The sequence below is a fragment of the Doryrhamphus excisus genome, linkage group LG8, assembly GCF_037039965.1.
Source record: "Doryrhamphus excisus strain RoL-2023G ecotype Guam linkage group LG8, RoL_Dexc_Guam_v1.1, whole genome shotgun sequence".
NCBI classification, from domain to species: Eukaryota; Metazoa; Chordata; class Actinopteri; order Syngnathiformes; family Syngnathidae; genus Doryrhamphus; species Doryrhamphus excisus.
Genome location: NC_136364.1, coordinates 21,299,601 through 21,326,039, shown reverse-complemented (window position 1 = coordinate 21,326,039; position 26,439 = coordinate 21,299,601). Strand labels below are relative to the sequence as shown.

Sequence of the window (26,439 nt, the reverse complement as noted above, 5' to 3'; positions counted from 1 at the left end):
ACAAAGGCACATACATTTAGAGTAGTTACTGATGAACTAATGACAAAGGCACATACATTTAGAGTAGTTACTGATGAACTAATGACAAAGGCACATTCATTTAGAGTAGTTACTGATGAACTAATGACAAAGGCACATGCATTTAGAGTAGTTACTGATGAACTAATGACAAAGGCGCATGCATTTAGAGTAGTTACTGATGAACTAATGACAAAGGTGCATGCATTTAGAGTAGTTACTGATGAACTAATGACAAAGGCACATGCATTTAGAGTAGTTACTGATGAACTAATGAGAAAGGCGCATGCATTTAGAGTAGTTACTGATGAACTAATGACAAATCCACATGCATTTAGAGTAGTTACTGATGAACTAATGGCAAATGCACATGCATTTAGAGTAGTTACTGATGAACTAACGACAAAGGCACATGCATTTAGAGTAGTTACTGATGAACTAACAACAAAGGCACATGCATTTAGAGTAGTTACTGATGAACTAAAGACAAAGGCACGTGCATTTAGAGTAGTTACTGATGAACTAATGGCAAATTCACATGCATTTAGAGTAGTTACTGATGAACTAACGACAAAGGCACATGCATTTAGAGTAGTTACTGATGAACTAATGGCAAATTCACATGCATTTAGAGTAGTTACTGATGAACTAACGACAAAGGCACATGCATTTAGAGTAGTTACTGATGAACTAATGGCAAATGCACATGCATTTAGAGTAGTTACTGATGAACTAATGACAAAGGCACGTGCATTTAGAGTAGTTACTGATGAACTAATGACAAAGGCACATACATTTAGAGTAGTTACTGATGAACTCATGAGTAGTGATTAGGGTAGGGTAGGTTTATTCCTCATTAACCACTACAATGCGTGTAATTTACTGGAAAAAATCTCAAGGCATACTACAAAAAGTACATCACTATATGTCATTGGCATAATTGAACAAATAATCATTATTAGATTCGTTATATATTCTAATGATCATTTTTGGCACACAATAATCTCTCACAGCACACAACAGTAGCTGGGAATCACTAATTTGGCTTATTTATTGCAATTTCAGTCGAATATGTGTAATGTTTTCACATTTTATAGTAGTTGCATAGTATATATATATTTTAATTTTTAAATTATTTATATATATTTTTTTAACACAAAGTCAAACGACAGCATATTCAAATGTTTATTCGTGATGAGTCAAGCATCATCTGAAGACAATAAATTGCCACTGCCAGAGAAACAGTGAGAAAAGCGGCCAATGGAAAAGACTCCATTAATTGCATTGTGGTTGTCCAGAGCACCTGTGAAACAAAACCATGAAAAAACAAAAAGCATTGACATGCATGAAATATCAAGCATTATGTCCATTTTTTGTATTGAGTTTTTGCTACTTCACGCTCTTTTTCTGACATACTACCTGTGACGCTTATGTTTGGTTTTTTTTACTGCCATGTGCTATTTGAATATAACTTGAAGAAACTCTTTCATTTTGTATTAAATATACTCAATAAGTGATACAATTTGGAGTATGGGGTGGATGCACGGTGGTCGAGTGGTTAGCATGCAGGGACTACAGCTAGAAGACAAAAGTTCGGCATCTCTGTGTGGAGTTTGCATGTTCTCCCCGTGCATGCGTGTGTTTTCTCCGGTTTCCTCCCACTTTCCAAAAACATGCTAGGTTAATTAGCGACTCCAAATTGTCCATAGGTATGAATGTGAGTGTGAATGGTTGTTTGTCTATATGTGCCCTGTGATTGGCTGGTGACCAGTCTAGGGTGTACCCTAGACTAAGCTACTTAATCCGTTTATTCATGAAGACAATGTCAAAGGAAGTGCTGAGAAATAAACGCTCATTGTTATTAGTGATGGGTGGATCCATACTGAAATATCGATACTTCTGATACCAGTTCCTCATGCTCTAAAGTCGATTACCAAATAAAAATATCGAAATTTTTGATACTTCAGTCATCATTTAGTGGCTAATGTAAAAGGCTTCATTTCATTGTCATTTAATGCTTTATACTGTATTTGTATTTTAGTTAATTTAAGCTTTTGTATCCCAAAAAATGCTAAATTTAGACCAAGAATACCCAAAATATGAATACGTAAAATAAAACATATACTTGTATATATATTTTTTCTGCTAACAATAAACTGCAAGCAATGTCCAGGATCACTTTCACCTTGAATGACTCCAGTAGACCCCCGTGTCCTCCATTCTCCAGCTTATCCTCCTCCTCCGCTTGGCTGAGACCCAAAGTGGCCTGACTTTGTCTGTGCAGCTCATCGTGGAGGTTGTCTAGCAGAGCAGCTCGTGTTCGACCCTGGCGTGGATGCAAGATTCAAGATGTTCATACGCATACTAAATAACAGAAAGATGGGTCACCACAGTTTGGTATTTGAAGAACGTCTTCATGTGTCACCTCCAGCTTGGCAAACTTGTCAGATTTGTAGCAAGCGTTTTCTGCATTGATCAGCTTTGTCAGCAGGAAGTCTCGGAACTCTGGGCCCTGGAGAGTGAAGAAAGAGAGTGGTGATTACCCAAAATATTTATGACCCCATGCCTGATGGAAGTGTTTGTGCAGCAAAGGCTTTACTTATCACTGAAGCACTTTTAACCTTTTAAGGTAGGGCTTAGCAAGAAGAAACAAGATGTTTGAGTTGGTCACCTGTTCAGACACAGTCTCAAGTTCTTGTTTTTTTTAATGCACAAGATTAGACACATGCACAGAAAATGATATGTAAATGTTACACTTAGGGGGAAAAAGTGGGCTAATAAAGTGACAATAAAAGCACAAATACTGCGGATTTCAGGAAACAACAGATGGAATGATACAGCACTCTACAAGAAGCAATGAAGTCTGTAAAAGTAAATAATAAAAACAAATAATCCAAAAATTGTTACAACTATAATGATGGAAATGGTAATATTAATGATGATTATAATACTGGTGATAACAATAACAATAATAATGGTAATAATGATAGAGATTATAACAATAATAGTAATAATGATAATGATAATGATAATACAATAGTAACCCTGCCTCTCACCCAAAGACTGCTGGGATGGGCTCCAACAAAATGTTACATTTGTTCACTTCCTGCTTTCCTAATATGGTTTAAGTTTTTAATTTTAAAATTGTAAAATTTTAATTTTAATTTTAATTTTAATTTTAATTTTAATTTTAATTTTAATTTTAATTTTAATTTTAATTTTAATTTTAATTTTAATTTTAATTTTAATTTTAATTTTAATTTTAATTTTAATTTTTACAACAGATGGAATGATACAGCACTCTACAAGACGCAATGAAGTCTGTAAAATTAAATAATAAAAAAAAATCCCCAAATTGTTACAACTATAATGATGAAAATGGTAATATTAATGATGATTATAATAATGGGGACAATAATAACAATAATAATGGTAATAATGATAGAGATTATAACAATAATGATAATAATGATAATACAATAATAATATTACAATGATAATAATAACAGGAGAAAACAAGACTGTGGAACGAACATGGTTATATCTTGCAAAAAGGGGTAGGCATTTATAAGCTTTTGCTTCAGCCAAAAACATGCTAGGTTAAACATGCTAGGTATGAAAGTGAGTGTGAATGGTTGTTTGTCTATATGTGCCCTGTGATTGGCTGGTGACCAGTCCAGGGTGTACCCCGCCTCTCGCCCAAAGACAGCTGGGATAGGCTCCAACAAAATGTTACATTTGTTCACTTCCTGCTTTCCTAATATAGTTTAAGTTTTTTAATTTTTAATTTTTAATTTTTAATTTTTAATTTTTAATTTTTAATTTTTAATTTTTAATTTTTAATTTTTAATTTTTAATTTTTAATTTTTAATTTTTAATTTTTAATTTTTAATTTTTAATTTTTAATTTTGTTACAACTATCATGATGAAAATGGTAATATTAATGATGATTATAATAATGGTGATAATAATAACAATAATAATGGTAAGATTATAACAATAGTGATAATAATGACAATAACAATAATAATATTCCAATGATAATAATAACATGAACATGATTATATCTTGCAAAAAGGGGTAGGCATTAATAAGCTTTTGCTTCAGCCTACTCCTTTTGGGCTTGTGATCAAAACGTTGAATACAAATGTAAATAATGGAAAATTATATTTTGATTGATGTATGAAATGTACTGTAATGTTTCATATATTTGCACAAATAAAATAAAAAAAAATTCAAAAAAAACCCTATACTCCACAGCCGCCATGCAAAAATGTTGAAGCTCAGAGAGATGATGATGTCCACAGTCTCACCTTCTTAAATACAGCTGGGTTCGGGAGGGGGGGTCCAAAAGGCGGGACGTCCTCCCTGGCAGTGACAGACACCTGTGGACATAAAAGAACAAATAATCCCACACGAATCAGACAGAACCATGAGAAGATAATCCTTTTAACCTTGTATACTGTGTTCTCTGTACACGGGTTCTCAGCCTGGACCAGCACATAAGAGTGCAGAAAGTTGGAGGCAATTATGTCAGGAACAAAAGGCGTAGGTTCCTCCTGGAAAACGGCTGCCACAATATCATTTCCTATGTGTCTTTTCCTCTGAAGCTGAGAAGGAAGAGAATAATATTTTGGTGGTCATGCTGTGAGAAAGACAAGTTAAGACCAAAGTGACCAACCTGCTGGATGTCCCCATCAGTGAAAGGAAGCTTGGTTGACACATGGAACATAATCTCTTTCTGTCTGAAAACAGTGTAAACAGATTCGGTTCCTGTCTGTCCGTGGGACACATCTAGCCCTCCACGAAATCTGCAACAAAACATAAAGGGCATGTCGCTCATCATCGTTTTCAGGCTTGGTTTCTAACGTATGTTATTCCATGTACATTGTATGGACTACTACAATAGACCAGTACACCAGACTACAGTAGACCATGGGTGTGAAACTCACAGGCGACCACATGTGGTGACCCCCTACTTGACATTAGAAATAAGGAGTTAGTATGTTCTCTGTAGGCGGCATTATGAATTATCCTTACTGACCTTTTTTGCAGTACATTTAATATGTTCAATATTGAAATATTTCTGAACTATTAATGGCTAAAAAAAAAAAAGATGGCTAAACACCATCATTTGTTTTCCTTTCTATGCCTTTTGGAATGACTTCCTGTTCTGTTTCGTTCTGTTTCTATCAACAGTTCAGTCCATGGCATCTGTCCATGTTGGACCATAGTCATTAGTTTGCTCTATTGTGGATCCTGCCGCTGCATATTAGTCGTAATAATTAAAAATAAACTTTTTACCTGTCTTGGGGCGAGAGGCGGGGTACACACTGGACTGGTCGCCAGCCAATCACAGGGCACATATAGACAAACAACCATTCACACTCACATTCATACCTATGGACAATTTGGAGTCAATTAACCTAGAATGTTTTTGGAATGTGGGAGGAAACCAGAATACCCGGAGAAAACCCATTTGTTTTCTTTTCTATGCCTTTTGGAATGACTTCTTGTTCTGTTTCGTTCTGTTTCTAGCCACAAGTTCAGTCCGTGGCATCCGTCCATGTTGGACCATAGTCATTTGTTTGCTCTATTGTGGATCCTGCCGCTGCATATCAGTTGTAATAATTAAAAAAAAAACTTTTTACCTGTCTTGGGGCGAGAAGCGGGGTACACCCTGGACTGGTGGCCAGCCAATCACAGGGCACATATAGACAAACAACCATTCACACTCACATTCATACCTATGGACAATTTGGAGTCAATTAACCTAGCATGTTTTTGGAATGTGGGAGGAAACCAGAATACCCGGAGAAAACCCATTTGTTTTCCTTTCTATGCCTTTTGGAATGACTTCTTGTTCTGTTTCGTTCTGTTTCTATCCGCAAGTTCATTCCGTGGCATCCGTCCATGTTGGACCATAGTCATTTGTTTGCTCTATTGTGGATCCTGCCGCTGCATATCAGTTGTAATAATTAAAAAAAAACTTTTTACCTGTCTTGGGGCGAGAAGCGGGGTACACCCTGGACTGGTGGCCAGCCAATCACAGGGCACATATAGACAAACAACCATTCACACTCACATTCATACCTATGGACAATTTGGAGACGCTAATTAACCTAGAATGTTTTTGGAATGTGGGAGGAAACCAGAATACCCAGAGAAAACCCATTTATTTTCCTTTCTATGCCTTTTGGAATGACTTCTTGTTCTGTTTCGTTCTGTTTCTATCCACAAGTTCATTCCGTGGCATCTGTCCATGTTGGACCATAGTCATTTGTTTGCTCTATTGTGGATCCTGCCGCTGCATATCAGTTGTAATAATTAAAAAAAAAACTTTTTACCTGTCTTGGGGCGAGAAGCGGGGTACACCCTGGACTGGTGGCCAGCCAATCACAGGGCACATATAGACAAACAACCATTCACACTCACATTCATACCTATGGACAATTTGGAGACGCTAATTAACCTAGCATGTTTTTGGAATGTGGGAGGAAACAGGAGTACCCGGAGAAAACCCATTTTTTTTCCTTTCTATGCCTTTTGGAATGACTTCCTGTTCTGTTTCGTTCTGTTTCTAGCCACAAGTTCAGTCCGTGGCATCCGTCCATGTTGGACCGTAGTCATTTGTTTGCTCTATTGTGGATCCTGCCGCTGCACATCAGTTGTAATAATTAAAAATAAACTTTTTACCGAACACCACAACATCGCAATGCCAAGACGTATTTAACCTTACAAAATCTTTTCTTGGCTGCATGGCGGTCGAGTGGTTAGCGCGCAGACCTCACAGCTAGGAGACCAGAGTTCAATTCCACCCATTTCTGTGTGGAGTTTGCATGTTCTCCCCGTGCATGCGTGGGTTTTCTTTGGGTACTCCAGTTTCTTCCCACATTCCAAAAACATGCTAGGTTAATTAGCGACTCCAAATTGTCCATAGGTATGAATGTGAGTGTGAATGGTTTGTCTATATGTGCCCTGTGATTGGGCACATTGGCGACCAGTCCAGGGTGTACCCTGCCTTTTGCCCAAAGACAGCTGGGATAGGCTCCAGCAACCTCCGTGACGGTAGAAAATGAATGAATGAAATCTTTTCTTGCGTTACTGGCAAGACATCTCCAGACTATATTTCATTTATGTTCTGTGTTAGTGTGCCAACAGCAAAAAGAGTAAAAATCCACAATCCAATGTTATAACTACACACATACAATTCTCTGATAAAATACTTCTTTAACATATATTTATCCTGACTGCATAAGGAGGCCAAACTTTGATGTTTATAGCCATTAAAGTTTGCTTCACTGAATCAGCACTCACCCGATTTCTTTTAATCTTCATTCTCTTGTTACTTCTTTACGTGGTATTTGAGATTTATAAGCTGACTTGTGTGTTTTTTTTGCGTCTGATTCAAGTGCTTTGTATCACATCTCACCCTTTAAAGTCCTGAAGTTCAATGTTGTCACCCAGTATACCGAGAAACTCCTTGAAAGCTGGAGTCTCTTCATTGTTGCCAAACAACTGTTCCTCTGATGTCTATGGGAACAAGAGAATCGTTGACATTTAGCGGTTTGGAAACAAAGATGTTTACGGTGAAACAAAAAAAAAATCACTCACCTGTCCGAATTTTTGGTAGATGACTCCAAATTTGAAGGTGTTGTTGACCTCGTGTTCATCGTAAGCGACAATCAAGTGAGATCCCTGCGCAACAAGAAAAACTATCACTCCTAGTTGGCTGTAGAAAACATGTTGACGTCCTCTCCAACATGTCTCCAGGGCAGATTTGGTTGGCTCTGGTTGCGTCAGGCCGACATGTGACAAAGTCTCACAATCCCCCAGCGAGGCCGGTGATCTTGTTGCAGCCTCTTGCACACCAAGACCACAGATGGTATGTTTTTCCCTGCCTGAGGGCTGAGGCTGAAGGCAAGCTCCATCACAGACGTCCACCAGCCTCGCAAAAAAGAAGGAATCAAATCCACCATGTCCAATTTTTGTTGGGTTATCAATCCAATGGAATAATGCACTCATTGAGGATGGCAGATGTTGGCCACGTAGGAGGTTTATGAGGGATATAATATGGAGAGGTTCTGCTTGCTTTTTTTTTTTTTGCTTCATGTCAAATTTTTATATTGATGATTTATAATTTTGATTTTTATGTCACTTTTTATATCCGCCCCGCTTTTAGTCATGTTTTAACTGTGTATTAACGAATGAATGGTGTATTTTAATGTATCTTTTACTTTGTTTTCTTGCTTTTATTCAACTCCATTCTTCTGTAAAGTGTCTTTGAGTATTTTGAAAAGCACTCCGTTACGAAAAGAAAATGTATTTCTCAATATATTACTTTAAATATATTGTATTATATTATAATATATTATTTTTCCATTATATTTTCCAATACATTATATATTATAAATACATGGAATCATATATTTTTGTACATACGTATATTATACAATATATTATATATTTATGTACATATGTATCAATATATACACATATACAGTAAAGTCTCGTTATATCGATATCGGTTAAAACGAATTACTACTTATTACGATACTATTTTCATTTCCCGGCAAATTTCTAGTCTTTTATGATATAATTAGCTCCGTTAGTACGATACACGGTTATTATGATAATCCGGTTACTACGATGCCCTTTTCATCTCCCGCCAGCCAATTTGGTCTGCTTATATCGATACAAAAGCAGCTTAAATCAATCTTTGCTTAAGGATTTCAATACCAAAAAAGAACACGGCGAACGGCTGCTTCCAGTCAACTTTATTTTTCACACTTCCACCACCAGAGTGCAGCACACACAGCGGAAAACACCCGTCCCTCGCGCCTACCCCTCCGGGTGGCAACACCTTCCCTATTTATTATAGTTCCGGTGTGAATTATGTTCCGGGGTGAATTATGTCCCGGTAACCGGTAATCACTACAGCGTAAGTTTATTTTTATTTACTGTAGTACAAAATGTATTGTAGTACAAAAGCATGCTAGATACGCAATCCATGAACTCAAGGAGAAAATTACATGCCATATCAAAGATCCGCCCACTTTTAATGCAGTTCGGCGCAGGATCGGATATATGGATAGTCCGGTTATATCTGTATTTTTTCCGACTCCCGAGAATATCGATATAACGAGACTTTACTGTATGATCTATGCACATATTGCAATATATTGGAAAATATAAACATAAGATCCCATATATGGAAATATATTTCCTAATACATAGCATTATATTTGCCAATATACTGCAATATTTTTTTTTCCATAAGGGCTATACAAATAAAATGTATTATTATTATTATTATTAAATCTGAGTTAATGAAGATGGCTGAATTTTGAGGTAAGGCGGACATCAGGCATATATAGACATCAGTTCATGACATGATAAATAATGTCGGCATCAAACAAAGTCACATTTTTAAAGTATATTGACATATAGAAGAATGACTGATGTGATTTTAGCTGCTATGTGAACAAAGAACTTACTCGAGGGTAAAGAACCGGGCTGAACTTCAGTCCCGTGGCATCATCACACAGAAGCTGGAAAATAAACGAGACATCATAAGGTACAGCAAATATGATATATGACATTGGTGTAATGGAAAAAATATCCATGAATGGATGTGTTGCTTACTTTGGCAATCTGATGGACGCTGGGCAGCTGGTTAATGCCTGCTAAGGAGATCCTATCGTGGATTGTTTTGGTCCTTGACCTGCAGCGGGGTGATTTTGGGTTATTTTACAGTGGTGATCAAAAGAAAAGCACAGACTCGAGGTGAGAATCACTATTGAATTCTAGAAATGAATTCTAGAGATGACATCAAATATGAACAGGGGTCTCAAACACGCGGCCCGCGGGCCAAATGTGGCCCGCAGGACACTAGTTTGAGGCCCCCGTCTTGATATGAAAGTTTAATGTTAAGTTTGATATGGATGCTGTATGGTATCATGTACCCAGAAAAAATTATTACGTTTGATTAATGTTCATGTTAAAGGTTAAATAACTGTTAATAGTTATCCTCCCCATCCGTGTGGAAGTGGTAAGTTTTTGGCTTTTTAAGTTTAAAGGAAATAACTTGGAGGCTACCGTTTAGGTCGCTAGCTCTCTAGTTTGCGAGTTAGCATGTGTCTCAAGACCCTGCAGTTGCGCAATATGTTGTAAATAAAAAGTATAAATGTGACTATAGTCGTGTTTTGTCATGTCTACAGGGCTTTAATAATGCTTTGTTCATTTTAATCTGAAAAAAATAATTTGTCTACTCACCAACTATATGTGGTTTCTTAAGTTTTTATTATTTGATGTTTTATTATTATTATAATTATTATATTTATTTATTACTGATTGATTGATTTTCTTTATTCTTGATTTGTTTATTTATTTTTCATCTTATTTTGTGCAGAAAAATAAAAAGTAAGATATTTGAGAACATGATTTTGCATTATGATGCCGCTGCAAGTGCATTGTCACGCATGGAAAGCATTAGGTACTCGTACCTGAGCATGATCCGTAAGAACTCCTGACCCTCAACCTCTTCATGTTTCAGGGACATGATGAGGTTCCCTATGCTGCTCCCAGTGCAGTAATAGTTCATATGCTCCTGCAGAAAGTCAAATTATGGATTTTACTTACATGAACCTAATGACAGGCAGAGCAGAGCAAACACCAACCTTGCCCAGAAAGTGTTTGCGGTAGGCTCGGGCAGTGCTGTTGCACTCCAAACGGTAGCCATGTCCCTCACCGGGACTCATACCCTCTCCTCCATCCTCGTCTTCTTCACAGAAACTGGACTCTGAAGAAGACGGTGTCCCAGCCGGCGCCTCTGCATCCTCAATCCAGTAGCCACCAAACTGCGGTAAGATAACTTGGGGGTATGGTTGACCTTTTTCTAGGACCTTGGGATGGAGATGGTAGAAGCAGAAGAAAAAATGTGATAAAATCTGATTTATGGATAATTAATATGATGATTATGCACAATTCTGCAGCCTCTTTAGTGGAGTGAGTGTATTTTTCGAGCGGGCTGACTCACATCTTCTATCCGCGGGTAGGGGATATAGTCGTCCTGTGAAAGATTTAAACAGATTTAAGTGATCTACACCACAATAGACCATTGGCTTCAAAATGATACTTTTAAGGTTAAAGTTTATGATGCAGTAAGTGGAAATACACAGTACTCGGCAAGCATCGATAAAAGTGAGTCATCCTTGATGATACAGGTCCAGCTGCAAGGACACATTTGCAGCTGGGGGTCCTTTAACTTATAATCAATTAGATTGCGAGGTTATTGATTTCATTTGAACGTTTGACATAGACAAAGGTTGACATCAGGACACAAAGTGATGAGTGTGAGTGTGTCTGGTGGCTGGCCACACCTTCCATTTTTTGCTCTCTTCTACTTTAGGGACCTGAATCCATTGGCAGCATGAGGAAAGGAAAAGCATAGGTTAAAAAATAATAAAATAAAATGAAAGGTTAATATGCAATGTTGGCAACATTGGGCCTCGTTCCCAAAAGTCGGTTCTTAAAAACAACCTGTTTTGGCTTCATAAAGACTTAAGATTAATGGGATTTTTTACCCATTAAGGACAAATCCTACATACATGAGTAGAGTACATATGCAGCATCCTGTATGTGGCTATCAGTGGAAAAAGTTTGGACACCTGATATACAGTATTTCCTTATACGATTTCTATTAATTTCCTAGAGATATGCATAATTCACATGTCATATATCGAATTTTTTATTTAACCCTTAGATGCATAAGTGGGTCAAAAATGACCCGGTCAGGTTGTTTTCTTGAAATATCTTCATAATGAAATTTTTTTTATTATTTCATATTCCAGGTATTCTTCAAAAAACATGTTTTTGATATCATGCCATTCACATTTTTAACTTTCTTTTTATACATTTTAAGAAAATTTTGTTTTTTGTTACTACCCCAACCTTCCATAAGTGGGTCAAAAATGACCCGGTCAGGTTGTTTTCTTGAAATATCTTCATAATGAAAAAATGTTATAATTTCATATTCCAGGTATTCCTCAAAAAACATGTTTTTGATATCATGCCGTTCACATTTTTAACTTATCTTTTATATATTTTAAGAATTTTTTGTTTTTGTGTTACTACCCCAACCTTCCATAAGTGGGTCAAAAATGACCCGGTCAGGTTGTTTTCTTGAAATATCTTCGTAATGAAAAAAAAATTATCATTTCATATTCCAGGTATTCCTCAAAAATCATATTTTGATATCATGCCATTCACATTTTTAACTTATCTTTTATATATTTTAAGAATTTTTTGTTTTTGTGTTACTACCCCAACCTTCCATAAGTGGGTCAAAAATGACCCGGTCAGGTTGTTTTCTTGAAATATCTTCGTAATGAAAAACTGTTATCATTTCATATTCCAGGTATTCTTCAAAAAACATGTTTTTGATATCATGCCATTCCAATTTTTAACTTACCTTTTATACATTTTAAGACATTTTTGTTTTTGTGTTACTACCCCAACCTTCCATAAGTGGGTCAAAAATGACCTGGTCAGGTTGTTTTCTTGAAATATCTTCGTAATGAAAAAATGTTATCATTTCATATTCCAGGTATTCCTCAAAAAACATATTTTGATATCATGCCATTCACATTTTAAACTTACCTTTATGGAAAAAAGTCACGTTCCTAACATGAAATCATTCTTGTGTGGTCCTAAATATAATACTAAATATCATACAAGTGATTATTCCTAACCAAAATGGCAAAATTGACATAAAAACCACATTGATTCTAGTATGGGTCATTTTTGACCCACTTATGGGCGAGTGTAGGGTCCAGTCACTAGTGCATTTAAGGGTTAAAAAAAACAGTACTATTGGTAGACTTTAGAAGAACCCTCACGAAGCCCAATACATTACATAAGTATTCCAAAACTAGTTTATAAGAACCACTGGTGAATGAGGCCCATTGTCTGTTTCATACCTTGTTTCTTTTGCAAGATAAACACGGAGTGAGTCATTTATGCTAATTTGTATTTTTTTTCTTTTCACACAAGAACACACAACAGGTAATACAGACACTTAGTCATCCTCTCATGTTGAGCTCAGGATCCAGTCAAGATAAATGATCCTCTCAGCTTTTGATTGAATTTGGATACTGCAGACCAGAGGTATTTGAGTCTAGTGTAGGTATGGTAATTTAGACTCAGTTTAGTAGATGTAAAATGGAAAAATTCAACCTTGAATGAAGGTTAAAAATCAATTTTGAGTCTAGTGTAGGTATGACAATTTAGACTCAGTTTAGTAGATATAAAATGGCAAAATTCAACCTTGAATGAAGGTTAAAAATCAAATTTGAGTCTAGTGTGGGTATGGCAATTTAGACTCAGTTTAGTAGATGTAAAATGGCAAAATTCAACCTTGAATGAAGGTTAAAAATCCATTTTGAGTCTAGTGTAGGTATGGCAATTTAGACTCAGTTTAGTAGATGTAAAATGGAAAAATTCAGCCTTGAATGAAGGTTAAAAATCAAATTTGAGTCTAGTGTAGGTATGGTAATTTACACTCAGTTTAGTAGATATAAAATGGCAAAATTCAACCTTGAATGAAGGTTAAAAATCAATTTTGAGTCTAGTGTAGGTGTGGCAATTTAGACTCAGTTTAGTAGATGTAAAATGGCAAAATTCAACCTTGAATGAAGGTTAAAAATCAAATTTGAGTCTAGTGTGGGTATGGCAATTTAGACTCAGTTTAATAGATGTAAAATGGCAAAATTCAACCTTGAATGAAGGTTAAAAATAAATTTTGAGTCTTGTGTAGGTATGGCAATTTAGACTCAGTTTAGTAGATGTAAAATGGAAAAATTCAACCTTGAATGAAGGTTAAAAATCAAATTTGAGTCTAGTGTAGGTATGGCAATTTAGACTCAGTTTGGTAGATGTAAAATGGCAAAATTCAACCTTGAATGAAGGTTAAAAATCAATTTTGAGTCTAGCGTAGGTATGGTAATTTAGACTCAGTTTAGTAGATATAAAATAGAAAAATTCAACCTTGAATAAAGGTTAAAAATAAATTTTGAGTCTAGTGTAGGTATGGCAATTTAGACTCAGTTTAGTAGATGTAAAATGGCAAAATTCAACCTTGAATGAAGGTTAAAAATCAAATTTGAGTCTAGTGTAGGTATGGCAATTTAGACTCAGTTTGGTAGATTTAAAATGGAAACATTCAACCTTGAATGAAGGTTAAAAATCAAATTTGAGTCTTGTGTAGGTATGGCAATTTAGACTCAGTTTAGTAGATGTAAAATGGAAGCATTCAACCTTGAATGAAGGTTAAAAATTAATTTTGAGTCTTGTGTAGGTATGGCAATTTAGACTCAGTTTAGTAGATATAAAATGGCAAAATTCAACCTTGAATGAAGGTTAAAAATCAATTTTGAGTCTAGTGTAGGTATGGTAATTTAGACTCAGTTTAGTAGATATAAAATGGCAAAATTCAACCTTGAATGAAGGTTAAAAATCAATTTTGAGTCTTGTGTAGGTATGGCAATTTAGACTCAGTTTAGTAGATGTAAAATGGAAAAATTCAACCTTGAATGAAGGTTAAAAATCAAATTTGAGTCTAGTGTAGGTATGGCAATTTAGACTCAGTTTAGTAGATATAAAATGGCAAAATTCAACCTTGAATAAAGGTTAAAATTAAATTTTGAGTCTAGTGTAGGTGTGGCAATTTAGACTCAGTTTAGTAGATGTAAAATGGAAAAATTCAACCTTGAATGAAGGTTAAAAATCAATTTTGAGTCTAGTGTAGGTATGGTAATTTAGACTCAGTTTAGTAGATATAAAATGGCTAAATTCAACCTTGAATAAAGGTTAAAAATAAATTTTGAGTCTAGTGTAGGTATGGCAATTTAGACTCAGTTTAGTAGATATATTAAAATTAGTAAAATGGCAAAATTCAACCTTGAATGAAGGTTAAAAATCAATTTTGAGTGTAGTGTAGGTATGACAATTTAGACTCAGTTTAGTCGATATAAAATGGCAAAATTCAACCTTGAATAAAGGTTAAAAATAAATTTTGACTCTAGTGTAGGTATGGCAATTTAGACTCAGTTTAGTCGATGTAAAATGGAAAAATTCAACCTTGAATAAAGGTTAAAAATCAATTGTGAGTCTAGTGTAGGTATGGCAATTTAGACTCAGTTTAGTAGATTTAAAATGGCAAAATTCAACCTTGAATGAAGGTTAAAAATCCATTTTGGCGGCCAGTGTAATGTTTTTTAAACATGATCCAGTTCTTATACTGAATCCTTATTAGACTTATGGAAGTCTACCTCACACAAAATGCCAATCCTGCAGTCCGCTGAGTGGAACATTTTGTTCAGATGAGGACAGAATGACTTCTTAAAAGCATGCAATATGCACTTCACCATTCAACAATGCCAGCAAGAGCCATGCGACATTCGGTAAATTCACTTGTCTTCCACGTCGGTAATGATGTGTATGAGTGTGTGTGTGTGTGTGTGTGTGTGTGTGTGTGTGCATATTGACAGAGCAGCTGTTACAGTCACAGGGGAGTCATTGTCGACAATAGAAAACTGATCACAAAGGCGCTCTTAAGGGGATTCAATTTTTCGCCTCAGACAGAGACAAAAGAGGAGGACAAAGATGAGGGAGAAACAGGTGAGGGGAGGATAAAAAAAAAAAAAACAGAAGAGACGAGGATCAAAAAAGTGACCTTCATCTGAGCCGTCTATTACAACAACGTAGAAGACTTTGAACACACGTCTCAAAGCTGCGATGTAGGTGGCGCAGCTCGAGAGCGGATCGATGCGAGCTGAGGTTCAGAGAAGACGAATGAGGGCCACGATACTTGGTGTGTGTGAGATACTTTGGCCGTATTGACCATCTGTCATCGAGCAGTTATGCTTCCAAAATGTCTTTATGAAGTGCTCGGTCTAGTGCAAACTTAAACATAAAGGGTGCAGATTTGAAGGATGTGCACCTTCACACAAATAGGACACGTGATAGTTAACCAATCAGAACAAACACAATTATTATCATCCATCCATCTATTTTCTATGCCGCTTATCCTCATTAGGGTCACGGGTATACTGGAGCCTATCCCAGCTGTCTTGGGGCGAGAGGCGGGGTACACCTGGTACACCTGGTGGCCAGCCAATCACAGGGCACATATAGACAAACAACCATTCACACTCACATTCATACCTATGGACAATTTGGAGTCGCTAAGTAACCTAGCATGTTTTTGGAATGTGGGAGGAAACCGGAGTACCCGGAGAAAACCCACGCATGCAAAGGGAGAACATGCAAACTCCACACAGAGATGGCCGAGGGTGGAATTGAACCCTGGTCTCCTTGCTGTGAGGTCTCTATATATGTATATATATATATATATGTAATCATGTTCTGCTATTTAATGCGGTAAAAATGGCCATATTTCACACATAGTTGCAAATGGTGATTAATCGTGATTGATTAATTTGAAAACCGTGATTAATCTGATTAATCTGAAGAAATTACCATAATTTAATGGTTACAACATAATATTACATGTTTGCCTTAGCATTCATTCATTCATTCATTTTCGACCACTTGCCCTCACAAGGGTCGCGGGGGCTGCTGGAGCCTATCCCAGCCGTCCCTGGGCGAGAGGCGGGGTACACCCTGGACTGGTGGCCAGCCAATCACAGGGCACATATAGACAAACAACCATTCACACTCACATTCATACCTATGGACAATTTGGAGTGGCTAATTAACCTAGCATGTTTTTGGAATGTGGGAGGAAACCGGAGTACCCGGAGTACTCCACACAGAGATGGCCGAGGGTGGAATTGAACTCAGGTCTCCTAGCTGTGTGGCCTGCGTGCTAACCACTAATCCGCAGTGTGTAGCCACAATCAAAATTATGACTGCATGAAAAAATATCTTTTAATAATAGCAATAATAAACATTTGCTCATCACGCAGTACATTTGTACACGCAATAAAAGCAAAATAAAGTAAAAAAAAAGTAATGCAATCACTGACATGTTTTCAAATTTAATACTTTTTAATTAAATACTTTTCCATATCCCGAAAGGCGTGTACATAATCCAATATTCAGGTTTTTCAAAATGGTTATTGGTGTTTACATGGCCGTGTGCAACCGGGTTATTGCTAATATTCCGGTTATGATAGGTTTATTTGACTTCATGCAAACATAGTCAGCACGAATGGAGATTTTATTCCAGTTTTTTGTGCAGCCTAGTTTGTGTAGAAGATGACTCTATTCATATGCATATGTAATTCATACATCTCATAGGTCTCATTTGAAGGCTTTAGACATTTAACATACCAAAAAGAACCTGCAAAAATATGATAGATATGTTCTCCCTCCTTTTGATAGCCTTTTGGCCACTCGTTCCATTCTCCTTCACAATTGATGTTCCTTTCATGCCTCCTCCCACCTTCTCTCCTCCTCCTCTTCTCTTTTTTAAACCCCCATCTGTGCTTACACTTCTCAGAACCTGTGCCCTTGGGAGACCATGGAGGGAACAAAGGGGTCACGGAAAGTGAAAAAAAAAAAATCAATCAATCAATTCCATACAGAGTTATAGCAGTGGTGCTATCCTCAGCTTCCAGCATGCTTATTATCTAATAAGAGCGAGCGAGCGAGCGACCGAGCCCGTCCGCCTGACATACACTAATTGAATATGCAATGTCTGTCTCATCTTTATATATGTTAATCTACATTTTGGTCAAGGGGGGGATGGAGCAGACAGACATATGGGTCTCACATATTGAATTATTGTGTTAATGTTTTATGGAATGGAATGGCCTTTATTGTTATTATACAAGATGTGCAACGAGATTGGAGAGCTTCTCCTTTTGGTGCAATAGTTAAGTTTAAAAAGTATAGTAAAAAAAAGACAGTTTAACAAGATATGTACAAGATATATCCAAGATATACACATAATATTGCACAGGAGCAGATATGTATTGAAGACACCAGAATATATATTAATTTTAGTGCAATGATGAATGGGTGCAAAATAAAAAAAAAACTCGTACTTCGGTACAAGGTACATTATGTAAAACAACAACAACAAAATTTTTTTTTTAAACTGTATTATGGAAAGCAGGAAGTGAACAAATTTGGACATGTGGAACTGTGAACTGATTATGGGATGTCATTGGATGCTCATATCACTTCGTATTTTGGTATGTGATAAAAAAAAAAAAATAAAAAAAAAAAATAATAATATAAAAATTAATAATAATAATAATAATAATAATAAAAAATAAACTTACAAAACTTAAAAAACTATATTCGGAAAGCAGGAAGTGAACAAATGTAACAGTTACTGATTGTAAAAGTACCAGATGAAAGCAGGAAGTGAACAAATTTGGACATGTGGAACTGTGAACTGATTATGGGATGTCATTGGATGCTCAATCACCTCGTATTTTGGTACGTGATAAAAAAATTAAATAAAATAAATACATAAATAATAATATAAAAATAAATAAATAAAAATAATAATAATAATAATAATAATAATAATAATAATAATAAACTTACAAAACTTAAAAAACTATATTCGGAAAGCAGGAAGTGAACAAATGTAACAGTTACTGATTGTAAAAGTACCAGATGGAGGGGTAGGATTTAATAAGCTTTGCTTCTTCCTACTCCTTTCGGACATGTGGAACTGTGAACTGATTATGGGATGCATTCAATTGTAATCTGATGCATGTTCAAATGAAATAAAACCATTACCATTACCATAATGAATAGTGTATACAGATGAGTAAAAGTCACATATGAGTGTATTGCATTGAGTTGTTCGATAAATAAATATGTTTTCGAGGTTATGACAGAGGTAGTGATGGAAATATTGCACATTTGCATTAATGACTAATGACCGGGATCGTTGTATGTCCGAGTTCAGGGTGGTAATGGCTTTTTATGGAGGGGATGGTGATGCACTACATACAAAATATTGACAAAGGTATTTAGAAGTAAGGTCTCCATTCCAACCCCTATTTATGTACGTATGTATGGTTGCAAAAATAAAGAAGTATGATTTCATACCTGCATTCTCTCCAGCATATCGAAGAACTCTGCAGACTAAAAGAAAAATACATTGTCATTAATTTCCACAGAGAGCTACAATTAAACACAAACCAGGACTTAAAAATGAAACATCTTACTGTGAATTGTCAACATGAGTGGTGCTGACAGCAGCAGGTCCGCTACTGAAGTTCTTGCAGTATTAGCATCAGTGAGTCAAAAGGGCAGGACCCCTTTCTCACACCATTGTGCACACACTCTGATAAGCAGCTACTTCCTCTGAGAGAGGAACACACACACACACTCACACACTCACACATGTGCATCCTCGAATGCATTTACACCGCCTCCGCACCGGGGTTCCCACCTTGTCACTTAAACAAGCTGTGAAGGTGAAAATGGCCAGCACGCTCCGTGTCTTCGCTTACACGTGTGGAGTTGTGAAAGAAGCATTCACTGTTATGCAATAAAAAAAAAACTAAACCATAGCAACCAAAAAAACGAAACATCCCACTTTAAAAAGGGTAGAATTAACCAAAACAATTCCTGCAGATAAGCATTTACTCTGCAATCCATTTTTACACCACTCACACTCTCCGGTTCAGAAACGTGTCACAGCAAAAATGAATATCATACCTATGAAGAGAGTGAAAAGCCCTCGATGGGGTTTTACAACCGTTTCAATGATTCCGGCAATAAAAAAGTGTAGATAACTACATTTTGAGAGCACTAATAAAAACCAGTGTTACCTGAAATTGCTTTGGATGAAAACCTATAAATCTCCTCCATCTATATATAACACCAGGGTTATCGCAGGGTTAATATTAGCTGGGTAGGAATGAACTAAATAAAAGCTGACAGCATGGTAAAAAAAAAAAAAAAAAAAAAAAAAAAGACGGACCTCTACCTGATCATGCAAATGTAACCAAATCATGAATGGTGCTATATATGGCAAAGTTGGATAATGTTATCAATTTGACCTTCTGATTCATTCCCGAGGATAAATAACGTTCCCGCCATCCATTTTCTACCATTTTCAGGCTTGTGGAGGAGCTGCAGCAAAAGGGCATTTAGACAAGCATCTACACTCACATTCATCTACACAAGTCACTAGAAACCGTTATCATCAAAAGTCCGTTTCTAGTAAAGAAAATAGTCTGGGGCTCGTTGGTCATACTACTCAACAAATACTACTCACAGCCCAAGTCTAATGGCAAGTATTTCTCAGATGATTACTCCAGATGTTACTACAATCGGCTGACATTCTGTAATATTTCCATTTTAATTCCATTCCAATCAGTTTATTTTTGTTTTGATAGTGAGGAACACTAGCGGGGAACATTCATTCATTTGGTCGCGGCCGTGCTGGAGCGAGAGGCGGGGGTCCACCCTGGACTGGTGGCCAGCCAAATCACAGGGCACATATAGACAAACAACCATTCACACTCACATTCATACCTATGGACAATTTGGAGTCGCTAATTAACCTAGCATGTTTTTGGAATGTGGGAGGAAACCGGAGTACCCGGAAAAAAACCCACGCATGCACGGGGAGAACATGCAAACTCCACACAGAGATGGCCGAGGGTGAAATCGAACTTGGGTCTCCTAGCTGTGAGGCCTGCGCATTATACACTTCATTCATTTTTCTACCGCTTTTTCCTCACAAGGGTGCTGGAGCCTATCCCAGCTGTCTTCGAGCGAGAGGCGGGGTACACCCTGGACTGGTGGCCAGCCAATCACAGGGCACATATAGACAAACAACCATTCACACTCACATTCATACCTATGGGCAATTTAGAGTTGCTAATTAACCTAGCATGCACGGGGAGAGCATGCAAACTCCACACAGAGAGAATCGAACTCGGGTCTCCTAGCTGTGAGGCCTGTGTGCTAACCACTCGGACACTGTGCAGCTTAGCGATGAACACTAGTAATAGAGTTGGGATTCCTCTTTGGAATTTGGAATCTTTTCTTCCAGACTTGGCCCGATATTTACAAAGTAGTGATTGAACCTTTTAACGACCGTGTTCATATTATCATTTTTAGCATTTCCGTAAATAGAATAATTTGTTTTCTTGGAACCGTTCCAGATGATTCTGCTTAGAACGCTCCAGGTTGCAAGTTTTTTGTTCCTGTCTAAAAATGGATATTCATATTTTTTCTTAAAATGTTTGTTAATTTGTTTTTATAAGTCTTGGGTACTTATAAATTGTCCATAGGGTACTCCGGTTTCCTCCCACATTCCAAAAACATGCTAGGTTAATTAGCCACTCCAAATTGTCCATAGGTATGAATGTGAGTGTGAATGGTTGTTTGTCTATATGTGCCCTGTGATTAACTGGCGACCAGTCCAGAGTGTACCCCGCCTCTCACCTGAAGACAGCTGGGATAGGCTCCAGCACTATCGCGACCCTTGTGAGGATAAGCGGTAGAAAATGAATGAATGATGAGTTTGTCTGTGGCGACTCGGTTGTCCGAAATCCCACATAATTCATGCAAAGTCCATTCATGCATCCATTTATTTTTCCTACCAGAAGCCCCACTCTCGGTCGTCCACAGCTGTTGTGTTCTGTTTACACCTTTACAAAGGCTCGCTCCAAAATACCTGAGCCAAAGTTAGCATCATCTTTGCATGACCGGGTGGCGTAACCAACCACAGAACTATCCACAGAGAGCGAGCCCTCTGGCTGGCCTCATTCAGACTCAACAACAGACAACAACTCAACACAAAGTGCATGCGTGTCCGTGTCAGAGTGCCAGAGGTCGCTTGGCTGTCGGTACCGTTCAGTATTCAATATTTCACTCTACGCTTTTGACCTCCAAACCCGAAACAAATATAACAAACATTTCCTGTCAAATTATTCCCCTGAAGTGAGTACCTGGTTGTTTCTGTGAGTCACAACGTTGATGTACCTGCTAAAAACGTGTCCTTTATCTGAGTCATCCCATGCAGGCTCGATTCCCTTTCAACTGCTCGCCTTTAATCCCAATCGTACCTGTAAAGCCGTTGCTTTAAACAGGATAGTGAAGTGCACAAGTGAAGGCGGTGTTTGCTAAAAGCGCTAAACAGGTTGTACCAGTGTGTATGTGTCTTCATAATACACAAATGCACACCCATAAACACACACATACACATACACACACAAAGGCCTGAAACCTTGCTAGGTTTCCCTGGTTCAAATAGTGGTATTGTAAGATAAATGTAAGCAATATACACACAGTGTACAGCACCGGTCACTGGACAATGCTAAATTGGACCATAAAAATACATCCCTCCAGGCGCTACACAAGTAAAGTGCACATATACACACCCAGTGGTACACATGCACGCATTATATCGTTTACTATACCTAATGAAAAAAATACATAACGGATGACTGACACATACATGACACTGTGTGCACACGTTTGACCCAGCAGGACAAAGCAGACTCCTCGAAAAAACAACCATTGACTGAAAATGGACTTCACTATTAATGCATAAGGCTAAAAACAACCAATTAGCTAAAAATGTCATCCAATACTTCTCTACAAGAGAGGAGAAATATGATCTCAGGGAAGAAGTACATTTGAAACACTTATATGCTAGGACTACGTTAAAAAGCCATAGCATTTCAGTATGTGGAATCAAACTATGGAATGGATTGAGTAAGGGAATCAAACAATGCACAACGATGAGCCAATTCAAGAAACAATACAAGCAGTTGATGTTTGCTAAATACAAGGATGAAGAGTCTTGAACCAGTCATGATGTGCTATATATATCACTATATTGACACTTACTATGGTACCCATTATGTCATTGGATGCTCATATCACCCAGTACTTTGGTACGGGACAAAAAATAAAAAAAATTAAAAAAATGTTTAAAAACACCCAAAAAATTATTAAAAATTAATAAAATAAATTAATAAATAAAATAAATTTGCTAAATACAAGAATGAAGCGTCTTGAACCAGTCATGATGTGCTATATATATCACTATATTGACACTTACTATGGTACCCATTATGGCATTGGATGGCCATATTACCTCCTACTTTGGTATTGGACAAAAAATTAAAATAAAAAAAAAAAATCAAAAGAAAAATTCAAAAATTTAAAATAAAAAAAATTCAAAAAAAAAATCAAAAGAATTCAAAAAAATTCAAAAGAATTCAAAAAAATTCAAAAAAATTCAAAAAAAATTATGGAAAGCAGGAAGTGAACAAATGTAACAGTTACTGATTGTAAAAGTACCAGATGGAGGGGTAGGATTTAATAAGCTTTGCTTCTTCCTACTCCTTTTGGACATGTGGAACTGGGAACTGATTATGGGATGCACTCAATTGTAATCTGATGCATGTTCAAATGAAATAAAACCATTACCATTACCATTACCGTTACCATTTTGTCCCTATATTTGCTGCGTCAATGGAATCATGAATGGAAACGGATATAATGTAAACAAAATGTCGTCATTGTAAGAAAAAGGAACATTTGTGTTGGTTTCCGTAGTTTAGCAGAGCATGCTAGTGCAGCTGTGTGTATGTTTACACCTTGTTGTGTTTTATCGCTTGTTAATAATTGCATAGGCCACTATGTCGTTCAAAACACCGCTAGCACGGACATTAGAGTTTGCTTCAAATTTTGGAGCAATGTGTGCAGAGGTTTCTTGCCATAATAGTGGGCAAAATTGGCAGTACAAAAATGTAAAAGGTATAAAAACGGAATTTGGGGAAAAATAAAACTTTAGATTTTTTTTTAAACATTTTTGGGGAGGCGGACATGCTTCAATAAAATTTTAAATATAGTAATACAAACTCAAACTTTTGACTTACTTTAACATAAATTATTTCACTTATTCCATGTTGTACAATTTATCAACCCGGGCATTACTACAATCGTAGTTGTATTGGTCCATTAGGCTTCACGTCGTGTCAACTTTGCAAACATATTGTATGAAATATACTCAGTAAAAGCATACAGTAGTATGAAAAAGTATCTGAACCTTTTGGAATTTCTCACATTTCTGCATAAAAATCACCATCAAATGTGATCTGATCTAAAACAGTGTCTAACTGAAACCGCCCAAACATTCATAGGTTTTCATATTTTAATGAGGATTGCATGCAAACAATGACAGAAGGGGGAGGAACAAGTACCTGAACCCTCTGCCGAAGGAGACTTAAAGAGCAATTGAAACCAATTTTTACCAAACAATTTAAGTCAGGTGTGGGCCCAATCACTGATGAGTGGTTTAAAACTGCCTTGCCCACTTTAAAACACACATCTGGTAAGAATTGTCTTGATGACGATGCTTATTCATTCATTCATTTTCTTATCCTCACCAGTGTCGCAGTGGGTGCTTGAGCCTATCCCAGCTGTCTTCGGGCAAGAGGCGGGGTACACTGTGGACTGGTGGCCAGCCAATCACAGGGCACATATAGACAAACAACCATTCACACTCACATTCATACCTATGGACAATTTGGAGTCGCTAATTAACCTAGCATGTTTTTGGAATGTGGGAGGAAACCGGAGTACCCGGAGAAAACCCACGCATGTACGGGGAGAAATGCAAACTCCAGGGTGGAATTGAACCTTGGTCTCCTAGCTGTGAGGTCTGCGCGCTAACCACTCGACCACCGTGCAGCCCATGACTATGCTTCGTCATACCTAAAATAAATGAATCCTTCTCGGCACTATCCCATCAGCTAAAGAATGAATTTTTAAACCTTTTCACATGAGTGATTCAATTGCAAATGTATATAATTCATATTCCTATTACATTCCAGCATTATATATTCCTACGACATTTCAGCATGCCAAAACACTAACTTATCAGACCCAAACAGACTTTCAGACTTTTACAAACTCTGACAAAGAAAATTACAAAACTCAAAGTCTTATGCAGCATATAATAATAAAATTGAGTGTGTTTATGTTCTACCTTCATGCTGGGAGGGGCCGTGCGAGGTGGAGATGGAGGACATTCTCCAAGAGGGACGTTGGAGATATTCACTAGCTCCTGTTTCCTGGAAAGAAGACATTGAAATATCTGTTTAGATCAGGGGTCTCAAACTCAATTTACCCGGGGGCCACTGGAGCATCAGGTTTTCCAAAAAAAAATAACAAAAAAATGCCTTTATTAAAAACAGAAAAATGAATAAACTTTGCTTTGGTTCCAATTTTCTACAAGAAAATCTCTGATAAAATATTCCACTGTTCTCAAATATCTTCATTTTTATTTTTCTACACAAAATAAGATCAAGAATAAAGAACATCAATCAATCAGTAATAAATAAATAAATATAATAATAATAATAAAACGGCAAATAATTAAAAATTAAGAAACCACATATAGTTGGTGGGTAGACAAATTATTTTTTTTCAGATTAAAATGAACAAAGCATTATTAGAGCCCTGTAGACATGACAAAACACGACTATAGTCACATTTATACTCTTTTTATTTACAACATATTGCGCAACTGCAGGGTCTTGAGACACATGCTAACTCGCAAACTAGAGAGCTAGCGACCTAAACGGTAGCCTCCAATTATTTCCTTTAAAATTAAAAAGCCAAAAACTTACCACTTCCACACAGATAGGGAGTATAACTATTAACAGTTATTTAACCTTTAACATGAACATTAATCAAACGTAATCATTTTTTCTGGGTACATGATACCATACAGCATCCATATCAAACTTGCGCGGGCCGCACTAACATTAAACTTTCATATCAAGGCGGGGGCCTCAAACTAGTGTCCTGCGGGCCACATTTGGCCCGTGGGCCGCGTGTTTGAGACCCCTGCTCTAAGATGCAACTTGTGCATGTGTGACAACGTCACATCCGTCCCTCAATGGCAGAGCACGAGGCTGTTACGAGTTTGACGCTCTTCTTCATGACCTTGATAACGCACTCAATACTCTTTTTATATACATATTTTCGTTTTTGTGTTGCACAACATATTGCGCAACTGCAGGGTCTTGAGACACATGCTAACTCGCAAACTAGAGAGCTAGCGACCTAAACGGTAGCCTCCAAGTTATTTCCTTTAAAATTAAAAAGCCAAAAACTTACCACTTCCACATGGATAGGGAGGATAACTATTAACAGTTATTTAACCTTTAACATGAACATTAATCAAACGTAATAATTTTTTCTGGGTACATGATACCATACAGCATCCATATCAAACATTAAACTTTCATATCAAGGCAAGGGCCTCAAACTAGCGTCCTGCGGGCCACATTTGGCCCGCGTGCCGCGTGTTTGAGACCCCTGGTTTAGATGAACCTTCATTAGCATTAGCATTCATTAGCAGTAGTGTTTCATGTGCTTAAACAGCTATGAGTT

The 26,439-nt window shown here is 36.9% G+C and overlaps 1 protein-coding gene across 10 annotated transcripts in view; it reads right to left on the bottom strand.

Moving 5' to 3' along the window:
- The window catches only part of LOC131134198 (rap1 GTPase-activating protein 2-like), a 118,089-nt gene that overhangs the window by 6,886 nt on the left and 84,764 nt on the right, over window positions 1-26,439 (bottom strand). For 7 of the 10 annotated variants that reach the window (XM_058079192.2, XM_058079194.2, XM_058079195.2 and 4 more), the window contains 15 exons: window positions 25,028-25,112; window positions 19,114-19,149; window positions 11,400-11,432; window positions 11,057-11,089; window positions 10,698-10,922; window positions 10,524-10,627; window positions 9,664-9,742; window positions 9,516-9,569; window positions 7,633-7,716; window positions 7,451-7,551; window positions 4,700-4,829; window positions 4,473-4,628; window positions 4,332-4,403; window positions 2,444-2,530; window positions 2,204-2,344 (listed from right to left, as the gene is read on the bottom strand). In XM_058079192.2, the coding sequence (XP_057935175.2) occupies window positions 2,204-2,344; window positions 2,444-2,530; window positions 4,332-4,403; window positions 4,473-4,628; window positions 4,700-4,829; window positions 7,451-7,551; window positions 7,633-7,716; window positions 9,516-9,569; window positions 9,664-9,742; window positions 10,524-10,627; window positions 10,698-10,922; window positions 11,057-11,089; window positions 11,400-11,432; window positions 19,114-19,149; window positions 25,028-25,112 (1,420 nt within the window). The remainder of the gene's footprint in view (window positions 1-2,203; window positions 2,345-2,443; window positions 2,531-4,331; window positions 4,404-4,472; window positions 4,629-4,699; window positions 4,830-7,450; window positions 7,552-7,632; window positions 7,717-9,515; window positions 9,570-9,663; window positions 9,743-10,523; window positions 10,628-10,697; window positions 10,923-11,056; window positions 11,090-11,399; window positions 11,433-19,113; window positions 19,150-25,027; window positions 25,113-26,439) is intronic. The other 3 variants (XM_058079200.2, XM_058079197.2, XM_078793014.1) reach the window with 1 other exon arrangement.